This window comes from Astyanax mexicanus, chromosome 7, assembly GCF_023375975.1.
Source record: "Astyanax mexicanus isolate ESR-SI-001 chromosome 7, AstMex3_surface, whole genome shotgun sequence".
NCBI lineage: Eukaryota > Metazoa > Chordata > Actinopteri > Characiformes > Acestrorhamphidae > Astyanax > Astyanax mexicanus.
In genome coordinates, this window is record NC_064414.1 from 8,418,032 (window position 1) to 8,440,701 (window position 22,670).

Below are 22,670 nucleotides of genomic sequence, written 5' to 3' on the forward strand. Positions count from 1 at the left end.
TTAGAAAATTCAGAATATACAGTACTGTGCAAAAGTTTTAGGCACCAATGCAAATTACACAAATTCATTCATCTCAGCAATATAAGTCTTTTTTTTTTCCTGAAAAAAGCAACACTTATAATTTGAACAGATGCAAATAAACATACATACAGTAAAACGTAACAAGGTTTTCTCAGTATGTTATATCCTGTGAGCCAAGCTGAAGATAAAAAAGTGTAGTTCCAGATTTCTCCTGGATGCTCCTCAGCCAGCATGTGTATATTATGTTCAGTTCCGTCAGCAGCTCACCTGATTTACCAAATTTACCAAAATTTACCAAACCAGTTGTGGATATAATGAGAACTAGAAATAACTCTATTAAATGTAGATGAGGAGGAGAGATTAGGAGATGTTTTAAGGAAAACAGGGCTGTAAAAGCTCTGCTTTTTGTAAAATTGCTGTTTGTATTTATTGTAATGCATCTCTGTGTTTTACAGAGCTAATAAACACTTACTTCACAGATAAGACACTTATTCATTACTGAAATTCCCACAGGTGCCTAAAACATTTGCACAATACTGTACCTCCATACCATTTTATATGTTATACTTGTTATTAGCCAATGTCGATGTACAGTCCCTGACAAAAGTTCTGTCGCTTACCCATGTTGTGGAAACAAAAGCTTATAACCTGACTTTAAGTTCATCTATTGGTTTTAGGAATGACTTATATGAAAGCTGAAACCCTCCCAAATAAGGTTTAATTTATGAAAATAATTTTGCTTCACTGCAGAAATAGTGATCATTTAATAAAGACAGAAAGGTCAGAATTTTGCAGGACAAAAGTTCTGTCACTTGTCATATAATGCACCCAATCCTAGTTTACAGCCTCACCTGTGCTCACTAATTGATTGGTTAATTAGTGGGTGTGTATAAAAAGAACCCCAGCACCCCAGATCTTCACTTGAACTGCAACTTGACCTCTGACAACATGCCAAAAATCCACCCTGCGACCAAAGCCTTGATTATCAAGAGGCTGAAGACCAGATCCACTGCAGAGGTGGCTGGCACCTTTAATGTGTGTCAGCGTCAAGTACAAAGAATTAAAAAAAGATTTGAAGAGACAGGAGATGTTTTTGACAAGCCCAGGTCCGGAAGACCCCGCAAGACAACTGCTCAGGAGGAACGTTTGTTGGTTAGAAAATCCAAAGCCAGCCCCTCTTCCACTGCAGCAGAGCTCCACCAGGCCTGGTCATCTCAAGTCCCTGTGTCAACTAGAACAGTCTGTAGGATTCTGTCTCGAAATGGCTTCCATGGTCGAATCAGTGCCCAGAAGCCAGCACTAAACAAAAAGCAATTAAAAAAACGTATGGCATTTGCCAAGGCCCACAGCCTGCTAAAGGGATAGACACTGGAAAAGTGGCAGAAGGTGGATTTCTCAGATGAATCCTCAGTGGAATTATACCACAGCCGCCGCAAATACTGCAGGAGACCTACTGGAGCCCATATGGATCCAAGATTCACCCAGAAAACAGTTAAGTTTGGTGGTGGAAAGATCATGGTCTGGGGTTACATTCAGTATGGGAGTGTGCGAAACATTTGCAAGGTGGAAGGCAATATCATTAGCCTAAAATATCAAGAAGTATTAGCTACCTCTTACATTCCCAGTCATTAAAGGGGTCACATTTTGCAGCAGGATGGTGCTCCATCTCACACATCCATCTCTACATCAAAGTTCCTCAAGACGAAGAAGATCAAGGTGCTCCAGGACTGGCCAGCCCAGTCACCAGACATGAACATCATTGAGCATGTTTGGGGTAAGATGAAAGAGGAAGCTTGGAAGACAAAACCAAAGAATCTTGATGAACTCTGGGAGGCATGTAAGACTGCATTCTTTGCTATTCCTGATGACTTCATCAATAAATTGTATGAATCATTGTCGAACCGCATGGATGCAGTCCTTCAAGCTCATGGAAGTCACACAAAATATTAAATATGACTCTAATAGCACCATGACTTAATTTACCAATGTAATGAAACATATTTTTGTATTTGAAGTAAATTATTTGTTTGATTTTCACATTACTTTCTGTGGGCAACAAAACTTTTGTCTTGCCAAAATCTGACCTTTCTGTGTTCAATAAATGATCAATATTTCTGCAGTGAAGCAAAATTATTTTCGTAAATTAAACCTTATTTGGGAGGGTTTCAGCTTTCATATAATTCATTTCTAAAACCAATGGAAGAATTTAAAGTCAGGTTATAAGCTTTTGTCAGGGACTGTAAGTACACTTTCAATATTGTCCATTCAGTTTTTTTCTTTGCATTCTTTGCAAGGAGAGCCCATTAATGCATTAAAAGTTCAAGGAACGGGGCCACAGTGGCAATGGCCCAAGCTGAAATCTGATTGGCCCCCTGAAGTTACCCTATTCAGTCAATCATTGTGTGTATGTACAGAAAAAAAATGCTTATGAAATTGGTAAGGAAAAGCAGAAGCAAACTAGAGATTCCAGAAGCAAAATCCACAAAAACCCACAAAAATGAAAGGAAAAACTGACAAAATCCAAACTAAAATAATTATAACTGCAAAGATTAATAAAGTAACCAAATATATTTAAAAAAAAAATACATTTGATATTTTTCTTTTATTTATTTTTTTTACTTTTTTGAACAACAAAACCCTTTTTCTTTTGATTCTTAATTTATGGCACAAAATTAACTCCATGCATTTTTTTTTTACATTCAAGTCTTTCAACATGATGTGACTGGTGAATTCATATTTGACCCCTTTATGAATATTGTGGGCTCTTGATAGTCCCTTACTCAAAAAACTGCTCTTTAAAAGGGTGTACTTGCATTATTATGCAATGAAATTATATTATATCTTTGGCATAAAATGGACAATAGCTATTTTGGCTAAAAGTATTGTTAGTTTAGTAAAATAATTAGGGTTTTTTTTAAGTAGAAGAACTGACTCTTGCTGTTATAAGAGTTTTCTGTCTCTTTTTTTTTTCTATTTTTGCTGTTCTTGACTTTTTCCACATATTTCTGACATTACATAGGGTCAATATTCCATAATAAATGGACCAATAGAAATGTTCCAAAATAAAGCACAGATGTCTAATCAAAGTTGCTGCTTTACTGGAAGGTTTTGAAGGTTTTTGCATGACAACATGTAAGATAAGATATTTAGGAAGCTTTTAAAGCAGCAGTTCAGCACAAAATCAGATAAACCTGATTGATCACTGACCCCAGATGCAGTCAGTCAGCCAAGACATGTTTGGTTCTCTGACCTGTGCTTCTGTAGCCTGCAGTTGCTAAACTTGTTTTGGGTGATAGACTCAATTTGGGGTCAGAGATCAATAATCCTTCCTTTGCATTTATTTATTTATTTATTTGCTTCTTTAATTCACTTTAGGTCACAATGAATCTTTACCTGCAAATTGATTTAAATTATTGATGTTTTCTAGAGGATGTCTCTGATTATAATCTGGATGTCTCTGATTATACATCACCTGAACTTCTTTGCTCCACAGCCCACAGCAGTGTAGGGCCTTACCTCATCATAATTATTTAATTTGCGTTTTTTCGACCAAATCCAAAGAACTAAAACCACTAGCTTACACAATTCACTGAATGAACATCTGGGTGATGTTATGTACAACAAAATGTGCTAACTTGCATTAAACCTATTTTGGTTTCTCTGAAGCAGTAGTGGGAAGAGACAAGCTACATTCTCTGTTACATTTACTGAAATCACTTTTTAGATTTTTTTTTGTTCTTATGACTTTTTTTTATTTCCTAGACCAATTGTCCCTCCTATTTAGCTGCTACTCAGCTGTATATCCCCCATCACTTCTCCAACACATGTGAAGCCAGTCACCACCTCTTTTTGAACTGCTCCTTATAAAGCGACTCGGTTCTGATACATCAGCTTACAGACGCCTTGTGCTGATCGACATCACCCTTTGAGTGATGAGGGGAAAGCGTGCAATCAAACCACCCACAGCAAGGCCAATTGTGCTCTCTCAGGCCTCTGGCAGCTGATGGCAGGCTGCATGACCGGGATTTGAGCCTGCGTTCTTCCGATCATAGTGGCAGCGCTTACCCTGCTGGACCACTCGGCACCCACTTTTATGTACTTTTATTTAATGCATATTTTAGTTGCTTTATTCATACGTATCTCGAATAAAAGCCTCTAATGTGACTTTGTTTGACCAATCAAATGCAGCTACAGTATATATTGTAAGGTGTTCATGCAGGAGTGCATCCCTGGTCTTCTCTGTCAGCCTAAACACATGGACCTAACTGTGTTGTGAGCATTTATGATTTGGTGCTTGAATATGATCCTTAAATAAAGCTGTGATAATTCATTTCTGTTTTAAATCAAATTAGTTTACGCGTGTTTTGTTACTGAATACTCAAGTTATCATTCAAATGACCACTTCTACTCCAACTTAAGAATGTATTGTAATGTAACAGTACTTTTACTCAAGTTCAGGCATTGAGTGCATGTTGGCCAGATATCAGAGGCCTCCTTAACTCCATAACTCTCTGGACATGGCAGAATTTTGATGGTCCATCTGCTTAATAACGGTGTGCTGGTCATCTCCTCCAGTGATTCATGCTAATCTCAGCTCACTGCTCAGATGAACGAAGCCAGACCTGCCCTGTGCTAAGAGTAGCTCAGACTGTCTGGACCTTGCTATGCTAACGTCATCATGTGGACTTTTTTTTTTTTTTTTTTTTGGTCTTTAGGTGGTGGAGCTGATCTCCAGCGCCATTGGAGATTTGGTGCAGGGTGTCTACCATGAGAGCTCCATCTCCACAGAGGTAAGAGCATCTCCCTAAAAATTACACCTCCCAACCAGCAGGGGCAGCAACCAAACACTCCCAGCTCCAGCTGGAGGGAAATAAACCCCCCAACACTGGCATGTAGAGTTCTCTGGAGTTGATTGAGCTCCATCCAGTATCTTTGGGATATGATTCAGGCTGAATGGATTTATATTCTCCTCACAGCAATGTGCCAACCTCCAGTGAAAAATTTCCCCATAAGATTAGAGCTAAGTATTTTTATTGATGACATATTTGTACACAGTACAGTACAGCATTTTTATCATACTTACGTTTTTCAGATTATCAAACAAACTTAATATCAGACAAATATACCCTGATTAAATTTAAAAAGCACCTTTTAAATGATTATTTCATTTATACATTTTTCAAACCAGCCTAGTTCTTTGTAAAAAGAAGTCCCCCATAAATGTTATCACACTTTTTGGAAAGCTTAGTTCAATTTCACTACTAACCACAATTAGGCCTAATTACTGCCAAATCTAGAGAATCAAGAAATCACTTAAATAGAACCCGTCTGACAACATGAAGCAGATAAAAGATCACAAAAAGCAACATTATGCCCCAATCTGAAGAGATTCAAAAGCAGATGAGAAAACAAAGTCATCAATCATCATCTATCAGTCTGAAAAAGATTACAAAGTCATTGGTGAACCTTCCCAGCAGTGGCCATCTGACCGAAACTATTCCTAAAGGGCATGGACAACTCATCCAGGAGGTCCCAAAAGAAACCAAAACAACATTTAAAGAACTGCAGGTCTTACTTGCCTCGGTTAAAGTCAGTGTTAATGATTCAATAATAAAAAAAGAGTCTGGTTGAAAGTGGTATCCCGGGAGATCATCAATCTTTACTTTTTTACACAAAATCTTTAACAGTGTTTTGAGGCAAATGTGTTGCTTCATTTACTTATTTATTAAAAAAACTGACCTAGGACACATTGGTGAAATGTTGGTGGAAATCTGATATTCGATCTTGTGCTTTAAGTTGCTGGTCAGTAGAATTTTTAGTAATTGCATCCAGAGAGGCAGCAGCAGAATGAAGGTTGAATTGCCTTGTTAGAGCACCTGACCTTCTGTTTAGAGACGTGAGAACTTACCCTTGGTCAGATAGAGGTCAGAGACACTGACACCTTTGTAGACAAACACTCTTCTCCTATTGCAAGCAGGAGAACAAGCTGTAGATGGATGGATGTCTTCTCCTTTTTCAACCTCAGCCAAATACTTAATAGCCAAAGTCAGCCATCCAAATAAATCCAAAATCTGACAAGGCTGGGGAGGTATAGACCATGCAAATTAAAATACAGAGCTTTATATATTTATCATGACTTTTTTATTGCTGACAAAATGAACACAAGATATTTCATGTTTGTTTTATCTGCTCATCTTTTTCATTTGTAAATAAAATGTACATATATATTTGTATTTTATTCATGCAATATTTTTTTTTTGGAATGTATTTGACGTCTAAAATGCAGAAATGGATGTATAGTAACAAATTAATTAAGGACTAAATATAAAATAATTTTCATAATATCTGCAATAATAATCTGTATTTTTTTATTTATCTATTCTTTTACAACTTTTTTACGACTGGGGTTGTAAACTCATACCAAGTGTGAAAAATGATGCTGAATTCAGTATTTTATATATTTAAGCAAATTGAGTATAAACATTAAACTTAATTGCAGTGCTTAGCCCGCTGGACAACCGGGACCCCAAATTAACTTTTTTTTTTTTTTTTTAGAGAAATAATTTTGGTTGCCAGATATTTAGTGCATCCCTATTTTGACAGAAGCATCCAAACAGACCTGCTGCATTGACTTAAAATATAACTTTTTGGAAGATAGTGTACAAGATAAATGTTCTAATTTTAAAAGACATCACATTTAAGAAATATAATAATTTAAAGACTTCATTAGAACAACTTATTAGTAGAACTGTTTTAATTTATGGCAGTTTTAACAACAGTGAAATAGTTCCACACTTGGAAGAGCTGAAGTAAATGTACTCTATTGTATATTGTTTATTTTTTAGTTTGTTAAATACTATGAAACTGACACCAATAAATCCATAATTCCTAGTATTTGCTTATTTAGGAGGATTTTATCCTCTTCAGTAGCACAGATGCTATGAAGTATCGTAGAGATTTGTCTCGCGATATATTGAATATATCAGTATCATGAGATACCCTGTGATTCCCACCCCTATTGTAAATCATGTATATCTTTTTGGTTATCACAATACAGCATTTTTGCAAAATCGCCCACCCCTAATAGACTGGGAGAGAGAGGGAAATGGAGAGAGATGGTGTGGGGTCATGTTTCACTTCACCCCTTTTAGCAGAGAGGATTCCGAGCAGAGGAACGCATCACTTTTCCTACTCAAAGACGGCTCTTGTTACACTCTATCCTCTGGTCTGGTCCCAGCCTGCAGATTTGTGCATTTATCCCTCCCCCCTGCGCGACTCAGCTGAAGGTAACAGGTATTAATTGTGGAGGAAGTCTAGAACTTTGTGTCCCTCATCCCCTGATCCTCTCACTTTCAGCTTATTTTGGAGCGAACGGCTCCGTTTCCAAACTTTGTTACTTCTTTCGGGTCGGGATTTTTGTGTTCTCTCTCGCTGACTTTGAAACGTTGGTACAGCGTGAGGAGCTGGAGGATTTTCGCTCAGGTCTGGGGTCATCGGGCTGTGGTGTAAATTAGCCGCCAGGTTTCAGAAGCTGACCTCGGATCAGGTCGTAAGTGTTGAGTGTAACTAGAGCCGTGAACGGTTAGTGGCTGTTAGTTAAAGGCCTCATTAGGAGCTCAGGATCAAGTGGTGCTCTCGTAAAGCCGAGCAGCGCTTCCATTAGTGAGAGTAGTGTTTATTTTAATCAAGAGAATAGAGAAGAACAGTGTGCTCTTTTTGACTTGGTGATGGACCTGATGATATACTGTATGTTTCTAACAGGGCTGCACAGTTAGTCAGATTTGTGTTGTTTTTCACTAAACACAAAGTTCCAATCGTTTATTCACCAATCACGTCATTCAAAACTCCTGTTTTATTGAAGAATACTGTATTTTTTGGAGTACTTAAAATCCTTTAATTTGTCCAAAAATTAACAGTTTGTCTTATAATCCGGTGCACTTTATGTATACATTCTACCAGTCAGGTATTAAGGAGCAGTAAATCCTCTCTGCTGAAGTACAGCGTTATACAGGAGTTTTAGTAAAGTTTCTCCAGCACTGAGATTGGAGCAGTATTAGCATTAGCTGCTAACTGCAGCGCTAGCCCATACACCGTTCAGAGGAGAGTATATTGGACTCAAGTCTGCGAATTTACCGTGTTAAAACAAGCAACGTGGGACAAACTGCTAGATGTTAGTGCTCTGGGTTACTGGAACACTCAGAGTTCCTCTGTGTAGCACTATCGGGCAACATGTACTAGCGCTAAACGCTGTCAATCGTGGGTAGATTTTAATGCTAATTCTGCCTCACCCAACAGTTTTGTTTACTTAGGTGCCCTCTGCAGCGAGACCTGTTAAAGTTAGAAGGGAAACATGGCGACACCCTTATTCCTTACTATTGTCGCTTAAAATGCGCCTAATAATCCAGTGCGCCTCATGTATGAAAATAAACCAAAACATGGATGTTCATTAACAGTGCACCTTATAGTCTGTAAAATATGGCACTTCTAAAAGATTTAGCAAACTCTGGAGAGGTGCACAGCAAATGCATAGCAACACTTGTACAAATATGACCTTTAAAGGGGCACTTTGTGATTCCTGCCAGTAGATGTCTCAATAGAATCTGTCATTAATAGAGCACAAGCAACAAATGCTTCATATTCAGTCACTCCTCATGTTCTCATGCTCAGAGGAAGTGGCTGCTAAACACAGACCAACACAACAGAGCAGTTAGATAAGGAGACACTGATTTTATTTGAGTTTTTTTTATTTTATTAAGTCTGTACCATCATCTCTGGATATGAAAAAGCTGTTTTCAATAGACTATATATTGTCCCATGATTTTCTGCAATACACCATTTTATTGTCATTTTAAAATAAATGTATGCCAATATAATAATGATAATTTTAGTTTTGTTTGTTGCAGGGATTCAGGATAGGGCTGTTTCTTAGCGTGGATCAGGTTTGGGGCATTGAGTCTTTACCTTCCTTCCTCTGGGAAGTTCTGGTTGAGTTTGAGTCACATATTTATGTCGGAAGGAGCTGTCCAACATGGCGCAACTAAAGGACAGCAGCTATTTATTGGGGTTTACATAGGAAAGCAAAAGCTGTTTAGGTTTGGTTTCCGGTCAGAACGCCTTTACTCCACCACTTCTTTACATAAATATTATTTGTGTGCTGCTATATATATATATTTATATTTAAATTGTATCTATACCACATAATTCAGCATCAGAACCTGAATTTAACCCTCCTATTATGTTACGGGTCAAATTGACCTGTTTTAAAGTTTGAAGATCTACGAAAAATAGTTACAAGTATTTTTTTAGTATGAAACTTCCCCTGCTTGCTTTAATTAGTGTAATCAACATATAATATGAAAATGGTTTGTCTTACATATTTGCAACCAGCCCCTGCAAAACCCAAACCTAAAACCAAAATATTGCAATGTTATGTTTAAATGTTATGTTAAACTATTGTGTTTTTTTATGTTGGTCTTTCAAAAGTAATAAAGTAGTCATACATGAAAAAAGATTTGAACATGTATTTTTTTTAACGAGTTAATAATCCTAATTGAACCGTTTATCTGTTAGAAATAAGAAACAGCATTGAACTAAATATTGATAGAATAATTAGTAATGGAGTTAGTAATTAAATATTTACACTGCTTGTTAGGCCTTTTTTTTATTTTAGACTTTAGATTTTTGGATAATTAAACATGCACTGGGTCAAACTGACCTGGTAACATCATTGCTGTTCCTGATAAATGAACATAACAGAAGGGTTAATTCAGTAAATTATCTGTTTAATGATGTGTTTTGTTCAAGGAAGGAAATCTGTCTCTTGCGTCGTGGGAGGACCAGACGTTTCTTTCCCATGGTGCACTGCTTGCGAAAAGCTGCCAGGCAGCGATGGAGCTGGCCAGGCATGATGCTGAGGCCCAGTTGCTGGCGTACCGATACGGGAAACACCTCGCCCTCGGACACAAGGTAAAACGCACACAGCATTCACTACACGTTCCTGTACCAGATACTCTGAAATGTTACTGTCATATGTTAAAGGGATACTAAACCCCTGATGTTTGCTGACTCCACCCTCAACTCAAATTTGAAAAAGGCTAAAAAAAATGGGAGGGGTAGTTTGAGAGGGGCACTGTGTGATGTATGGGTTTAGAGGTGGGGCAGGAGGGAGATAGCAGTGAGCAGTGAGCCTCCGATAGCAGTGAGACCCAGACGGTTGAGTGTCCGCAGGGGGGCAGAGTATTATTGATGGACTGATCTGCATATTGTGAGTGTCTGCGTACACGGAAACTTCATCCACACCTATAGCTCAGTTGAACCTGTAAGGTGCTACAAAGGCAGAAATTATCACAAAAAAAGCATTTTGTAAAGGTTAAGAAATGTTATAAAACTTATGAAAAAATTAAGCAGGACTGGTGTGTTTTAATACTTTAAAGGAAAACATTTAAAATATATAGGGGGGAAAAAATATGGTTTAGAGTTTAGTGGCTCATTAAATGTAGCAAAAACCTCACAAAATGAAATTTTTATGTTGTAGCTGAACTCTGACCTGCAGCCGTTTCAGAAGAGCGGTTCTGACTCGGCTGTGTTCAGTCTGGACTCTGCTCCCGTGGTGTTTCACAGACTGATCGTCGGCCACGAGCGATGGCTCCACCAGTTACAGCAGGTACAACACAACGTTTAATAAACAGACTTTTAATAAAACAGTTTAACAGCTTTAAAACATACAGCAAAACAGATGTGCAGTACAGGCAGCTGTAAAGCATGATGCAGCAAACTGTTGCAATTTCACAAGTTAAGCACCATTACACCATAATCACAATGATCATGATTGGTAGTTGTGTCTTATCCTGTTTTAACACATTCAGATACACAAAAAACACATTTTTAAAAATGTATACAGTAATTGTTTTATTTGAACGGACTGACCGACTGTCTCTGTCTCTCTCTGTAGACCCAGAACATTGCAAAACAGACTGGTTACTCAAAGGTGAGTGACTCTTCACATTTACTGACTGAATTTCCTACCAATTTAAATGTATTTTATTAAGATTTACAGTGATAGACCAACATAAAATAGCGTGAAGTTGTGAAGTGGAACGAAAATGATGCATGAAAAAACTGAAGTGAAGTGACAATGGGCATCCTGGCTGCTTCTCTGAGCAATGCTCTCCTTGCTTGATCTGTCAGTATCGAGTATTAAGGATGATGAATAATACTGCTCATCAACCTGATCACACCATCAGGTTGTGCTGGTGGCAGCATCATGCTGTGGGGATGCTTTTTTCAGCAGGGACAGGGAAGCTGTAAGAAACCTGTTGAAATCTGCAAAAGACTTGAGACTGAGAAGGAGATTCACCTTCCAGCAAGAAAATGACCCTAGATTTATATTAAAGAAAATTTATTTGTTAGAATGGCCCAGTCAAAGTCCTAAAAATAATTCCCATTGAGCATCTGTGACAAGACATGAACACTGCAGTTGACAGACACTCTCCATCCAACCTAGCTGAGCTTGAGCAAAAGACTTGCGAAATGCGAAATGTGGCTCTACTTTGTTTTAATTTAGGGAGGCTGAACACTTTTGCACGTCACACTTTTTTCAAAATTGATTTTTATTTGATTAAATGTTTGAAAACCATCTATCGTTTTTGTTCCACTTCACAATTATGTGCTACTTTCTGTTGGCCTTTCACTTAAGACTCCAGCCTGCCAGTTCTGTGATACTCCTAAAACTATTAAACACATCTTAGTAGACTGTGCTGCACTTTTAACCACCAGCAATAACTTTTATAGGGTTAAAAATATGAAAGAACTGTTTGAAAAGATTCCACCAGCTAAAATACTTAATTTTCTGGAAGTGCTTCATATGAAGACACTGATTTAGGTCTGTGATGCTCAAGTTATGAATATTGTTGATGCCATAAAATAGCCAACATGTTGCTGATATGGCACAAAACCCAAACAAACTCAATAAAATACATTTAAGTTTGTGGTTGTAAGGTGACAAAATATGAAAAATTCAAGCCAAATTTGCAAGCCACTGTATTTAGTATTTACAGCATCTGTTACTGACACTAGTAAGTGCCTCCTGACAGCGCTACACTGAGGAACCCTAAGTGTTCCGGTAAGCCAGGACAATATTAGTAAACATGCAGAGAGAGTCTGATATACTCACTCTGAACAGTGAAAGAGCTAACACTGCAGTTAGCGGCTAATGCTAATACTGCTCCAGCCTTAGTGCTGGAGAAACTTCACTGAAACTCCTGTATAACGCTGTACTTCAGCAGAGTGGCTTTACTGCTACTTACAACCTGACTGGTAAAATTCATACATAAGGCACACTGGATTATAAGGCATACTGTAGATTTTTGGAAAAATTAAAAGATTTTAATCGCAAAAAATACAGTAGTCAATTATTTGTTTGCACAAATGAATGAAGGATAAATTATTATTGCATATACACAGATACAAAATACTTAAAGATCATAAAACTTACACACAGATGATATTTGCATATATAACTCTCAGTCAAACTTTATATTAAAAAGTGTGTGTGTGTGTGTGTGTGTGTATTAGGTGATTAGAGGGTGTCTGCTGTGTGTAACTGATAGCGAGTTAAGAAATTTGGTTTCCAAAGTCACAGGGCGAAGAAAGAGAGAAGGCGAGACAGATGGAGGGATGAGAAGGGGGGGGGGCAGGAAGAGTGCAAGAGAATGAAGGGAGCTCGGGTCGCCGTGGAAACGGGATATTAGGGGATAGAGTGGCAGGTTTATTTGTAGAGGAGACAGGGAGACGGTGTGACAGCGACATCACAAGAGATTCTCCTTCAACAGGACACACACACACACACACACACACACACACACACACATTTACACCTCACACACACACCCTGCTTAACCTTGTTCTGTCAGGTCCGGCAGTCAGAAGTGTGTTGAGTTAAACACTAAATATGTGTGGCTGGGTGGATGTGCATAAAGAGTTAATTCTATATAGTGAGCATTTTAACCAACTTGCTCAATAATAGTGTTTGATAATCCAATAAATTCTGAACTAGTTATATGAAAACGTAAAACATTTAAATAAAGCTTGTAAATAATAAAGTTTCTTTAATTTTACGAAATGGAAAACCTCTGGAATATAATCAAGAAGAAGATGGATGATCACAAGCCATGAAACCAAGCAGTACTGTTCGAATTTTTGCACCAGGAGTAAAGGCATAAAGTTATCCAAAAGCAGTGTGTAAGACTGATGGAGGAGAACATGCCAAGAAGCATGAAAACTGTGATTAAAACCAGGGTTATTCCACCAAATATTGATTTCTGAACTCTTAAAACTTTTTGAATATGAACTTGTTTTTGAGGTTTGAAAGCATTGCATCCTTTTGTTATTTCAGCCATTTTCTGCAAATAAATGCTCTAAATGACAATATTTTTATTTGGAATTTGGGAGAAATGTTGTCTGTATTTTACTCAAACATATACCTATAAATAGCAAAATCAGAGAAACTGATTTAGAAACTGTTTTTTTTTTCCAGAGCTGTAGGTTTTTCGTAGTGTTGTATTTTTCCAATGTTATTTTATTTATATACAGTATCTTGTCGCTGTAACACAAAAACCTCCCACCCAAAATAGCTTTACTTTATAGAGGAAAGGGAAAAATGAAATGAAAAAAAAAATGTATGAAGTGATTTTATTGGTCACTTCATGACAGTGTATGAACTGACATATTTTAACGTCAAAAGTAAAAAATGGCTCAAAATGTCTTCTTTTTTTTTTTATACAGTTGCATAGAATTAAGTTTTATTGTCCTGTTAAAGCATTATTTCTTTGGGAGTTTCCCCATAAAAAGCAATTAAATAATAAACAGATCCACAGTGCAAAACATCACAGACAAAAATGAAATAATAAACTAAAACAAATAAACTAATAAAAATGTGCAGACCTTGATATAAATTAGTGCAGTTTGTTAATATGTTTGATAGTGTTTGGAACAAAAGCTTCTTTATATTTTTTTAATTTATCAGAGGCACTCTATAGCGCTGGCCAAAAGAACATCTCACACTTTTTTAATCAAAAACAAAAATAAAATAAAATTTGCTTATAATGTTTCAAATATTTTTTTTTATCTTTAAACTCATCTATTTCGAAGATATAATATAAGACAAAATAAGTAATTATAGCCATTTGCTTTAGCGTATGCAGATGTACTTGGTCCCATGTTCTCATGAATGTGGCATCTGTGCATCGATAGATTTTCACTACATTCTAACTTGAGTGTTCTCACTCTTAAATTCAGCCTTATGAAACCAATAGATCAAATAGAAGATCTGGATTGTAAATAAAAATATGAACATTTTTAAACCTTACTGAATGTAGACATTAATATGTTAACAGTTTTAAAACAATTTTAATTTAGACCAACCTACACACACATCTCTCTAGATCTCTATTTTCTTCTTTCTCTCTCTGTTTCTCTCTCTCTTCCTGTATCTCTCACTTTCTCTCTCTCTCTCTCTCTCTCTCTCTAACTGTATCTTTTTCCCTTTTCTCCCTGTATCTCTCTCTTTGTCTCTCTGTATCTCTTTTTTTCACTCTGTATCTCTCTCACTCTTTCTTTTTCTGTTTTCTCTCTCTTTTTTGCTGTTTTTAACTTTAAGCGCATGAGCGCTCTTCAGCAAAACACATCTCAGAATTCATTTGGCAAACTGGCCTCCAGCAAAACATGTTCTAACACAGCTGTGTGTGTGTGTTAGTTAAAGAATGTGTGTGTGTGTGTGTGTGTGTGTGTGTGTGTTAGTTAAAGTGTGTGTGTGTGTGTGTGTGTGTGTGTGTTAAAGTGTGTGTTTCAAAATGTTGTTAATTTTAAGAAAAAGTAGAACACACTATAAAGGAGTATGATAAGTTCTGTTATTAAAGAAGAAGTACTAGTGAATTCTAACACCAACATACAGTCACCGTGCAACAGCACCAGTTGCGTAAATAAACACGTTATTGGCTGAGAATTAGTATTACATGTGAAAATATGAGAAATCCACAGTGTTCAGTGGTTCATTTTTGTCAGTGGCTTATAGGAGTGTAATGGTATGTGTATTCTTTATGAACTGTCATGGTAGGGGGGGACACGGTATAGGGGTCACGGTACGGTTTGCATAAATGCATGCAGAATACACGGCACACAGGCAGGAGCACACAAACGGAGAGCGTGTGCAGAAACGCACATCATTCAAACCTGTACGTACACCATTGCTGTGCTGCTGTAGGAAATGAATGTCGCTTTCCAGTGTGAACACAGGGTCAGGCGCTTGTACTCCCGCTCTCTCTCTCTCGCTGTCTGTCTCTTTTTCTCTCTCTCTCGCCATCTGTCTCTTTCTCTCTCTCTCTCGCCGTCTGTCTCTCTCTTTCTCTCTCTGTCTCGCTAAGATATTATAATACAGTACAAAATGATCTAGTCTGCCTGACCTAAACCACACTACACTATTATTACTTTGCCCTCACAATACTGTAAAAAAAATTATCATGATTTAAATTTTTTAAGTAATTGATGCTCTGAAAACTGAAATGCATCCAATAATAAATATGCTTAGGAAAAAATATTTATAGTTTAAGCAGTTAAAGTAATGCTCATGATGACAGTAATAGAGAAGCCTGGTTTCAAGCATTTAATAAGAGAGCTCGAGCCCCGTTAAAACATTCCATCCTAAAAACAAATCATGATTATAGAAAATATTTATTGTTGTTAATAAAGTTAATAAAGGTGAGGCTATACAGAATGCCCAGGCTCTCTTTTTTTTTCTTGCCCTGCTTTATTTATTATCAAACGAAAACGTACCGAAAAGTTACCGTAAACTTACCAAACTGTGGGGTTTATACCAAGGTGTGAACCAAACCGTGAATTTTCTGTACCGTTACACGCCTAGTGACTTTTATGAGCTAACATCGTTTGATCCAGTTCTGTTTATATTGCTTATATTGAGTAACAATACTTACAATACTCACAATATGTTCCTACTGACCAACCTAAATGTAGATGATCAGGAGGTTCTGATTAGAGTTTTATTTTATTTTTTAAACTCTTTATTAACTTCCTGTTTTTAAACTGTATATTTTATGTTTTTAATGTGTTTATCTTGTGTGCTGTCCAGCTTCGGCGCCTGATCAAGACGGAGAGCGGTGTGAGTCAAGCGGCCGACCTCTGCACATACCACGGCACTAAAGCTCTAGAAGCCATCCGCCGCTTCCCAGCGTCCGAGGCCCGGTCAGCTCTGGAGAACATCGCCAGCGCCGTCATGAAGTTTTGAAGCTTCCTCCAGTGCTCAGAACATGGACGATTTTACTGTTTCCTGCCAGCTGCTCATTATGTTTCAAAATGCAGTTCTGCTGGTGTTTCAGAGCTCAGAGGGTCAGTCAAAATGTCTGCTGTACATTTAAAGGCCCACACATTAAAGAACATTTAATGTTCATGCTTTTTTACAATATTATAATATGTACTGTTCGAACACTGATCCATATGATCCATATTTGGAGAATTAAATGTTTAAACAGACAGTTATTTTTTTTTTATTTTGTATTATTTGTTGCTTTTAAAAACAAGTCATGATGCAATAACAACACAATTGAATTTATCCACCATACAGAGGTTTAGCCCTGCCTATTCACAGTAAAGTTACACATTCACAAGATTTATTTCAATCCAGTGTTGCATACATTTTTTTCCAAGATCTTGCAGCAGCATTGATGATGGTAGAGTCTGACCACTGCACAAAGCAGCTCTTCTCCATCCAGCACATCCCAAAGATTCTCAATGAGGTTAAGATCTGAACTCTGTGGTGAACTCTCTCAATCCATGTGTAAAAATGATGATCTCATGCTCCCTGAACTCTGAACTCTTTCACGATCCCATCCCCATGAATCCTGGTACTGTCATCTTGGAATATGGCCGTGTGTATCACCAGGGAAGACAAAATCCATTGATGGAATAACCTGGTCTATATTCAGTATATTCAGGTATTGAGGTCAGCTGACCTCATTCTTTCAGCACATACTGTTGCTGAACCTAAACCTGCAGACTAACTGCAGCATCAACCTCACATCATTTACTTGCCATGAGTATGGTTGCCAGTGTTTAACCGCACTCAAAAGAGAACACCTCACAACTTATACATTTCCAAGATGGCCCCTGAGGTAACGGATAATTCAATTTTGATCAATTAACATGCTACTTTTCCATGACTTTTGACATGTCAGTGTGAATTGGTCATCTAAAATTCATTTTTAATGTGTTTGGTGCCTAAAGCATCACAAATGCAATACATTTGAATACATTTTAAGCTGTAAATTGTTTAGGTTGTTAGGTTTAATGGGGCTTTTACCCCATTCTGTGTAGCTTGACCCAACCTAGCAACAGTAGATCTAAATGAATGAATGCAAATGTGGGCACAGTCTGGAAAGTGCAATTGCTCTATAGGATTTATACAGTACCAGTCAAAATTGTAATTATTTTCCTTTATTGTAAATTCAGTCATTAAGTCATCCAGACTATGAAGGAACTCATAAATAATCATGTAGTAACTTAAAAGTGTCAAACAAACCAAAATATAAATGCGATTTCTGACGCTGGTAAGTCTGATGAACTTATCCTGTGTAACAAAGTTAACTCTCGATCTTCCTTTCCTTGAGTGGTCCTGATGAGAGCCAGTTTCATCATAAAGTTTTTGATTGTCTTTGCAGTTACTGCACTTAAGAATAAAAATAAAAAAAATGTTTTTTAATAACTGACCTTCATTTCTTTAAAGTCTTTTTTTATTTTACTTTATTTATAACATGGATTAAAACATTACTCAAATAGGACTATTCACTGCATACCACTGTAATTAACTCTTGACTAGTTCAGCACAGCTGTTAACTGAAAACATAAACATAAAGTTGACTGAGAAAATCCAGCCAAGATGTACAAAGCTGACGTTTAAGCAAGAGGTGTCCGTTTTAAAGAATCTAAAATATTAAACATATTCTGGTTTGTTTATCACTGTTTTGGTTACTAAATAATTCCATATGTTTTTCTTCATAGTTTGGATGACTTTAGTATTAATCTACAATGCAGAACATTTTAAAATAATAATAAAAAAACAACATTCAATTTAAGGTGTGTCAAAAAGATTGACTGGTACTGTATGTCTATATTATGTGAACTTTTATCTGTGGTTTGGACTCTTAGAGAAGTCTAATGCTGGAATTAATGTAGAAATGAGGTGCTAACATGTGGACTGTGGTTTGTTGGATTTTTTTGGGGTCTAAAACAGCTGAACTTCACATCACTGTAAGATTCCCAAGCGGTTCAATAGACTTCACTACTGTGATTCTTTTTTGTTTGTTTGTTTGTGTGTTCAATGACTGAGTGTTTGAGCTGTTACAGCATATGTGCTACAATAGATGCCGTTGTGCAGCTTTTATATGTCAGATGGGAGAGGAGTATATAACGTGTATAATTGTTAACTTTTTCACAAAAAGAAAATGTCCATAGAAAAGTTCTGAAAAGTACACTGACCAGATGACATGAGATTCCCATGACGTGTCCCATGACTTCTGCCATGTCCCTTGGCAGCGAAAGAAGGCTGCACTGACCTGTGGGATACAGTGGCAAGGAAAAAAAAATACAGGTGCATCTAAAAAAAAGTTAGAATATCATTAGAAGGTTACTTTATTTCAGTAATTCAGTTCAAAATGTGAAACTCATATATTATATAGATGTATTACACACAGAGTGATCTATTTCAAGCAGTTATTTCTTTAATTGTTGATGATTTTATGGCTTACAGATAATAAAAACCCAAAAATCAGAACATTTGAATATTTTATAAAATAAAAAAAATAAAAAAATAAAAGTTAGTTCAAAGTCAGCAGAGGAAATAAGCATGAAGTGCTGTAAGATTTTCTGGGAAAACAAAACTGCACTGACTTTAGACTTGATATAAAACACAGTGGATCAACACCAGCAGATGACATGTCTCTCCAAACCATCACTGATTGTAGAAACTTCACACTAGACCTCAAGCAGTTTGCACTGTGTGTCTCTCTCTTCTCACTCTTCCTCCAGACTCTGCTCCCCTGATTTACAAATGAAATGTAAAATTTACTGATGATCAGTGATGGTTTGGAGAGACATGTCATCTGCTGGTGTTGATCCACTGTGTTTTTTTATCAAGTCTAAAGTCAGTGCAGAGTTTTCCCACAAAATCTTCATGCTTCTCTTTTATGAGGTTCAGCTCTGTTCTGATTACCTTCTTGCCATGTATTAAAAAAAACAATTCAAGTTAAAACACTGTCTAGTGATGTCAATTGATTAAAAAATGTAATCTGATTAATCACAGCAATATTCTTTGATTAACTGCGATTAATCGCACTTGTTCTTCTTTAGACGCAAGTTTTTATAGTGGATATTTAAATGTTAATAAAAGAATGAATGTATGAAATGTAAAATGTTAATTAAAATATTAGTATATACTTTTTATGTTTGAAGGGAGATAAAACCAGCGTGGGGCACTGGAATAAAGAATGCATGATAAATTGGATAAAATAATATTTTTTTTTTACTTTATTATAAACATCTCAGCTTGGTTGTAAGGATTTCTGAATTAGAGCTTAATTTGCTGTGTATAAAAGAGCGTTTTCACACATGTAGTTGGTTTCTTTGGTCTGGATCAGTTAATGACTTTGTTTACTTGGAGTGTTTTCTATCTCTGTTTGGTTTGGTTTCACACAGGCATAAACCTACTGAAAACTTGTAGCTGTGATTTTATACACAGTGTTTTCAATGGGACATGCAGCACAGACATCCGCGTGATAAACAGAGTTGCGTGGCTGTGAGCAGTGAACGCTGCACATATCCTGCTCCTGGTGTCTAAACAGCAAGAAGGAGCAGCAGAGACAGCAGCGTTTGTACATAGCAGTAGATTATCTGGCTAATATATCAGATTAAACTGTGCCTTATCAGCAGTTTAGCTCAATTTAAAAAAGTATATTTTATATCTAGGTCGGATCGAAAATAGACCATGTTCTCATCACAAGCCAACCGCTTCAGAAAAAATCTGCAAACAATAACATGTTACTAATTTCAAATTCCAAATAAATCACATGCGTTAATGCTTTAACATTGACAGTCCTAGTTTAAACTTTAGCCACTAGGGGGCAGTGTTGTACTCCATTGTTAAATTTCTCTGTTCTGATTGGATTAAAAGGAAACTTTTTTTTAATTTAGATTTTATAAATATGATTTTTTTTTTTTAAATCAATACAGTATCACTTTATATCGTGATGTATTGGATCGTAAACCCTGTATTGTGATATTTTTTATTATATCGCCAAGCTCTTGCCAGGACACAGCCTTAGTGGCTGATGGACTGTGTGGACAGTGTGTATCAGTAGATAGATACACAGTAGTTGGGTGTCCAGATACTTTTGGACAGTTAGTGTAAAGTGTTTGGGCAGCCCTGCTGTGTCCAGACATGCACAGTCGTGCCCATGCGTGGGGGTGTGAGTTATGATTGTGTGTGTGTTGTGGTGCCCAGGGCGTTCTTGCCGCAGCGCTGGCAGTAATAATTAATGAGCGCAGTGTGGGAGCAGGGCAGATGGGCAGGAAGTACTCCGGTATCGATTAGCTCAGCCTAAGCAGTGGCGCCAGCCTGGGGGGCCTGCGGTTTCCCCGGCGACCGCACCGGGACGCTCGGGGTGTGAAGCGGGACGGAGGGGCGTGACGGTCACCGCCGGTTCCACTGAGCCACAGATACACTCGCATGCAAACACTCACACCACACACACTTACGCTCACTCTCTCGCTATATCCCACCCAAGTGCACTCTCACATCTATCATATATTACATCTAATAAAGTCTAATATTTAGTGCGCCGAGTGGTCCAGCGGTCTAAAGCGCGGAGATTGCTGGTTCGAATCCTGGTCATGCAGCTGTAAGCTGATGTATGATATATCAGAACAGAGTCGCTGCTCTTTCCACCGAGCGCACTGTGATGCTACTCGGCAATGCTACTCAGATTAGCAGCAGTTTGAAAAGAGGCGCAGCTGACTTCACATGTATCATAGGAGGCACCCTCCTTGTGTTGAGGCATCACTGGTGATGGGGGATCAACAGCTGAATAGCAGCTGTATGGGTGGGACAAAACCAAAAACTTATTTACAGCTAATTTACATCAATCTATCAGTTCAGCCTATAGCAGAGGTCACTAATAGGCGGAGCGCGGTCCGGGTTCGGACCCAAACCTTGTCCAATGCGGACCCAAACCGATAAACTACTGAGAAGGATTTAATTGTATACACACTTTGCGGCGCAGTAAACTCACAGACCAATCACGTGTGGGGTAAGATCACCAAACACTCTCTTCAGTCATTCAGATCTGTGCAGACGCGGTAAGGAAAAAAAATAAATAAATAAACACACCGCTCCTCACGCGGGATCGAACCCGTGTTCTCAGGGTCGTAGTCCCGCTGCTCCGGCTGTTGAATTGGGACGCGGCCGCGAAAAAACGCCTTTATAAGGAGATCAAGCGGAAACTAAAGTGAGGAACGTAAACAAAATCTGTCCAGAGAGGTATTTTTTATTATTATTATTATATTTGTTTTATTATAGTTTCAACAACCGGATATAGCACTGAATCATAATACAAGTTAAAAATCGGTCCGGACCTTGGACTGTCGAAATTTTGTCTAACTGGACCATACTGGATTCTAATTAAATACCCCTGGCCTATAGTATCTACAGCATCATTAATCATTAATTAAACGATTACGTGTTGTGATTTACTCAGAGACCCGAGAGTGAATGTAAATACAACTGATTATGTTTTAAGCAAATGAGTAGAGTAAGAATAAATAATGTAAGAGTAAAACAAGTAACTTTGAAGGAGATCTTACTTTTTAGGTGTTTTCTCAAAAGATTTCCTGCAGATGCTTTACAGCACTGGGATGTAACCACTATTTTTAGAAAGTGTAAGTTCCGGCCTTTCTAAACATATAGGGTTTATGTTTATATGTGAATGGATTTCTGAGTAATTAAGCTGAGAACACAAGGTGCGATTTTGGACATAGAGCCGTCCATAGGGTTCTAAGGCTTAAATTATGAAGTCATTTTTTTTACATTTTACATTCACTGTCTGATACTCATCAGCATCATCACTGCTAAACATTATGATGCTAACAGTTTGACCATGCGGACGTAAAACACAGGTATTTAAGAGCCTCAAAAAAAATGAAGGAATGAGTTAAAGGAAAGTTTAAAAAAAAAAAAAAGCTCCATCATTCAGAAGCAAACTTTATAAGAAGCCTTTTACTGCCCTCCCACCCTTGGCAGTACGGTGGAGGTGCTTTGCTGGAGCAGGGAAGGCCCCTGGCCATCTATTAAACATTCAGCAACGCCAAGAGCGGACACGATAAAACTCCCGGCGAAAGAGGAGAGGAGGAAAGTAAAGAGGCAGAACAGGACGCCGGCGTTTCCACTCACAGAACTAAATGGATGTTGATAGGACGGGGTGAACGCTAATGCTCCTGACTGAGGCTCGCTGCAGTCTGTTCCTCTGATGTGCAGGAGATGGAGGTTAGAAGTGCAGCTCTGAAAGTGAGGCCAGAGACACATGAAGAGTTTG

General features: G+C 37.6%; 1 protein-coding gene across 1 annotated transcript in view; it reads left to right on the forward strand.

The window, feature by feature from the left end:
• The window catches only part of pdss2 (prenyl (decaprenyl) diphosphate synthase, subunit 2), a 55,520-nt gene extending 38,951 nt beyond the window's left edge, over positions 1-16,569 (forward strand). Inside the window, exons 5-9 of the mRNA XM_049481552.1 lie at positions 4,737-4,811; positions 9,826-9,987; positions 10,556-10,684; positions 10,973-11,008; positions 16,163-16,569. Of these exons, the coding sequence (XP_049337509.1) occupies positions 4,737-4,811; positions 9,826-9,987; positions 10,556-10,684; positions 10,973-11,008; positions 16,163-16,318 (558 nt within the window). The 3' untranslated portion in view covers positions 16,319-16,569. The remainder of the gene's footprint in view (positions 1-4,736; positions 4,812-9,825; positions 9,988-10,555; positions 10,685-10,972; positions 11,009-16,162) is intronic.
• Positions 16,570-22,670: the final 6,101 nt, after the last annotated feature.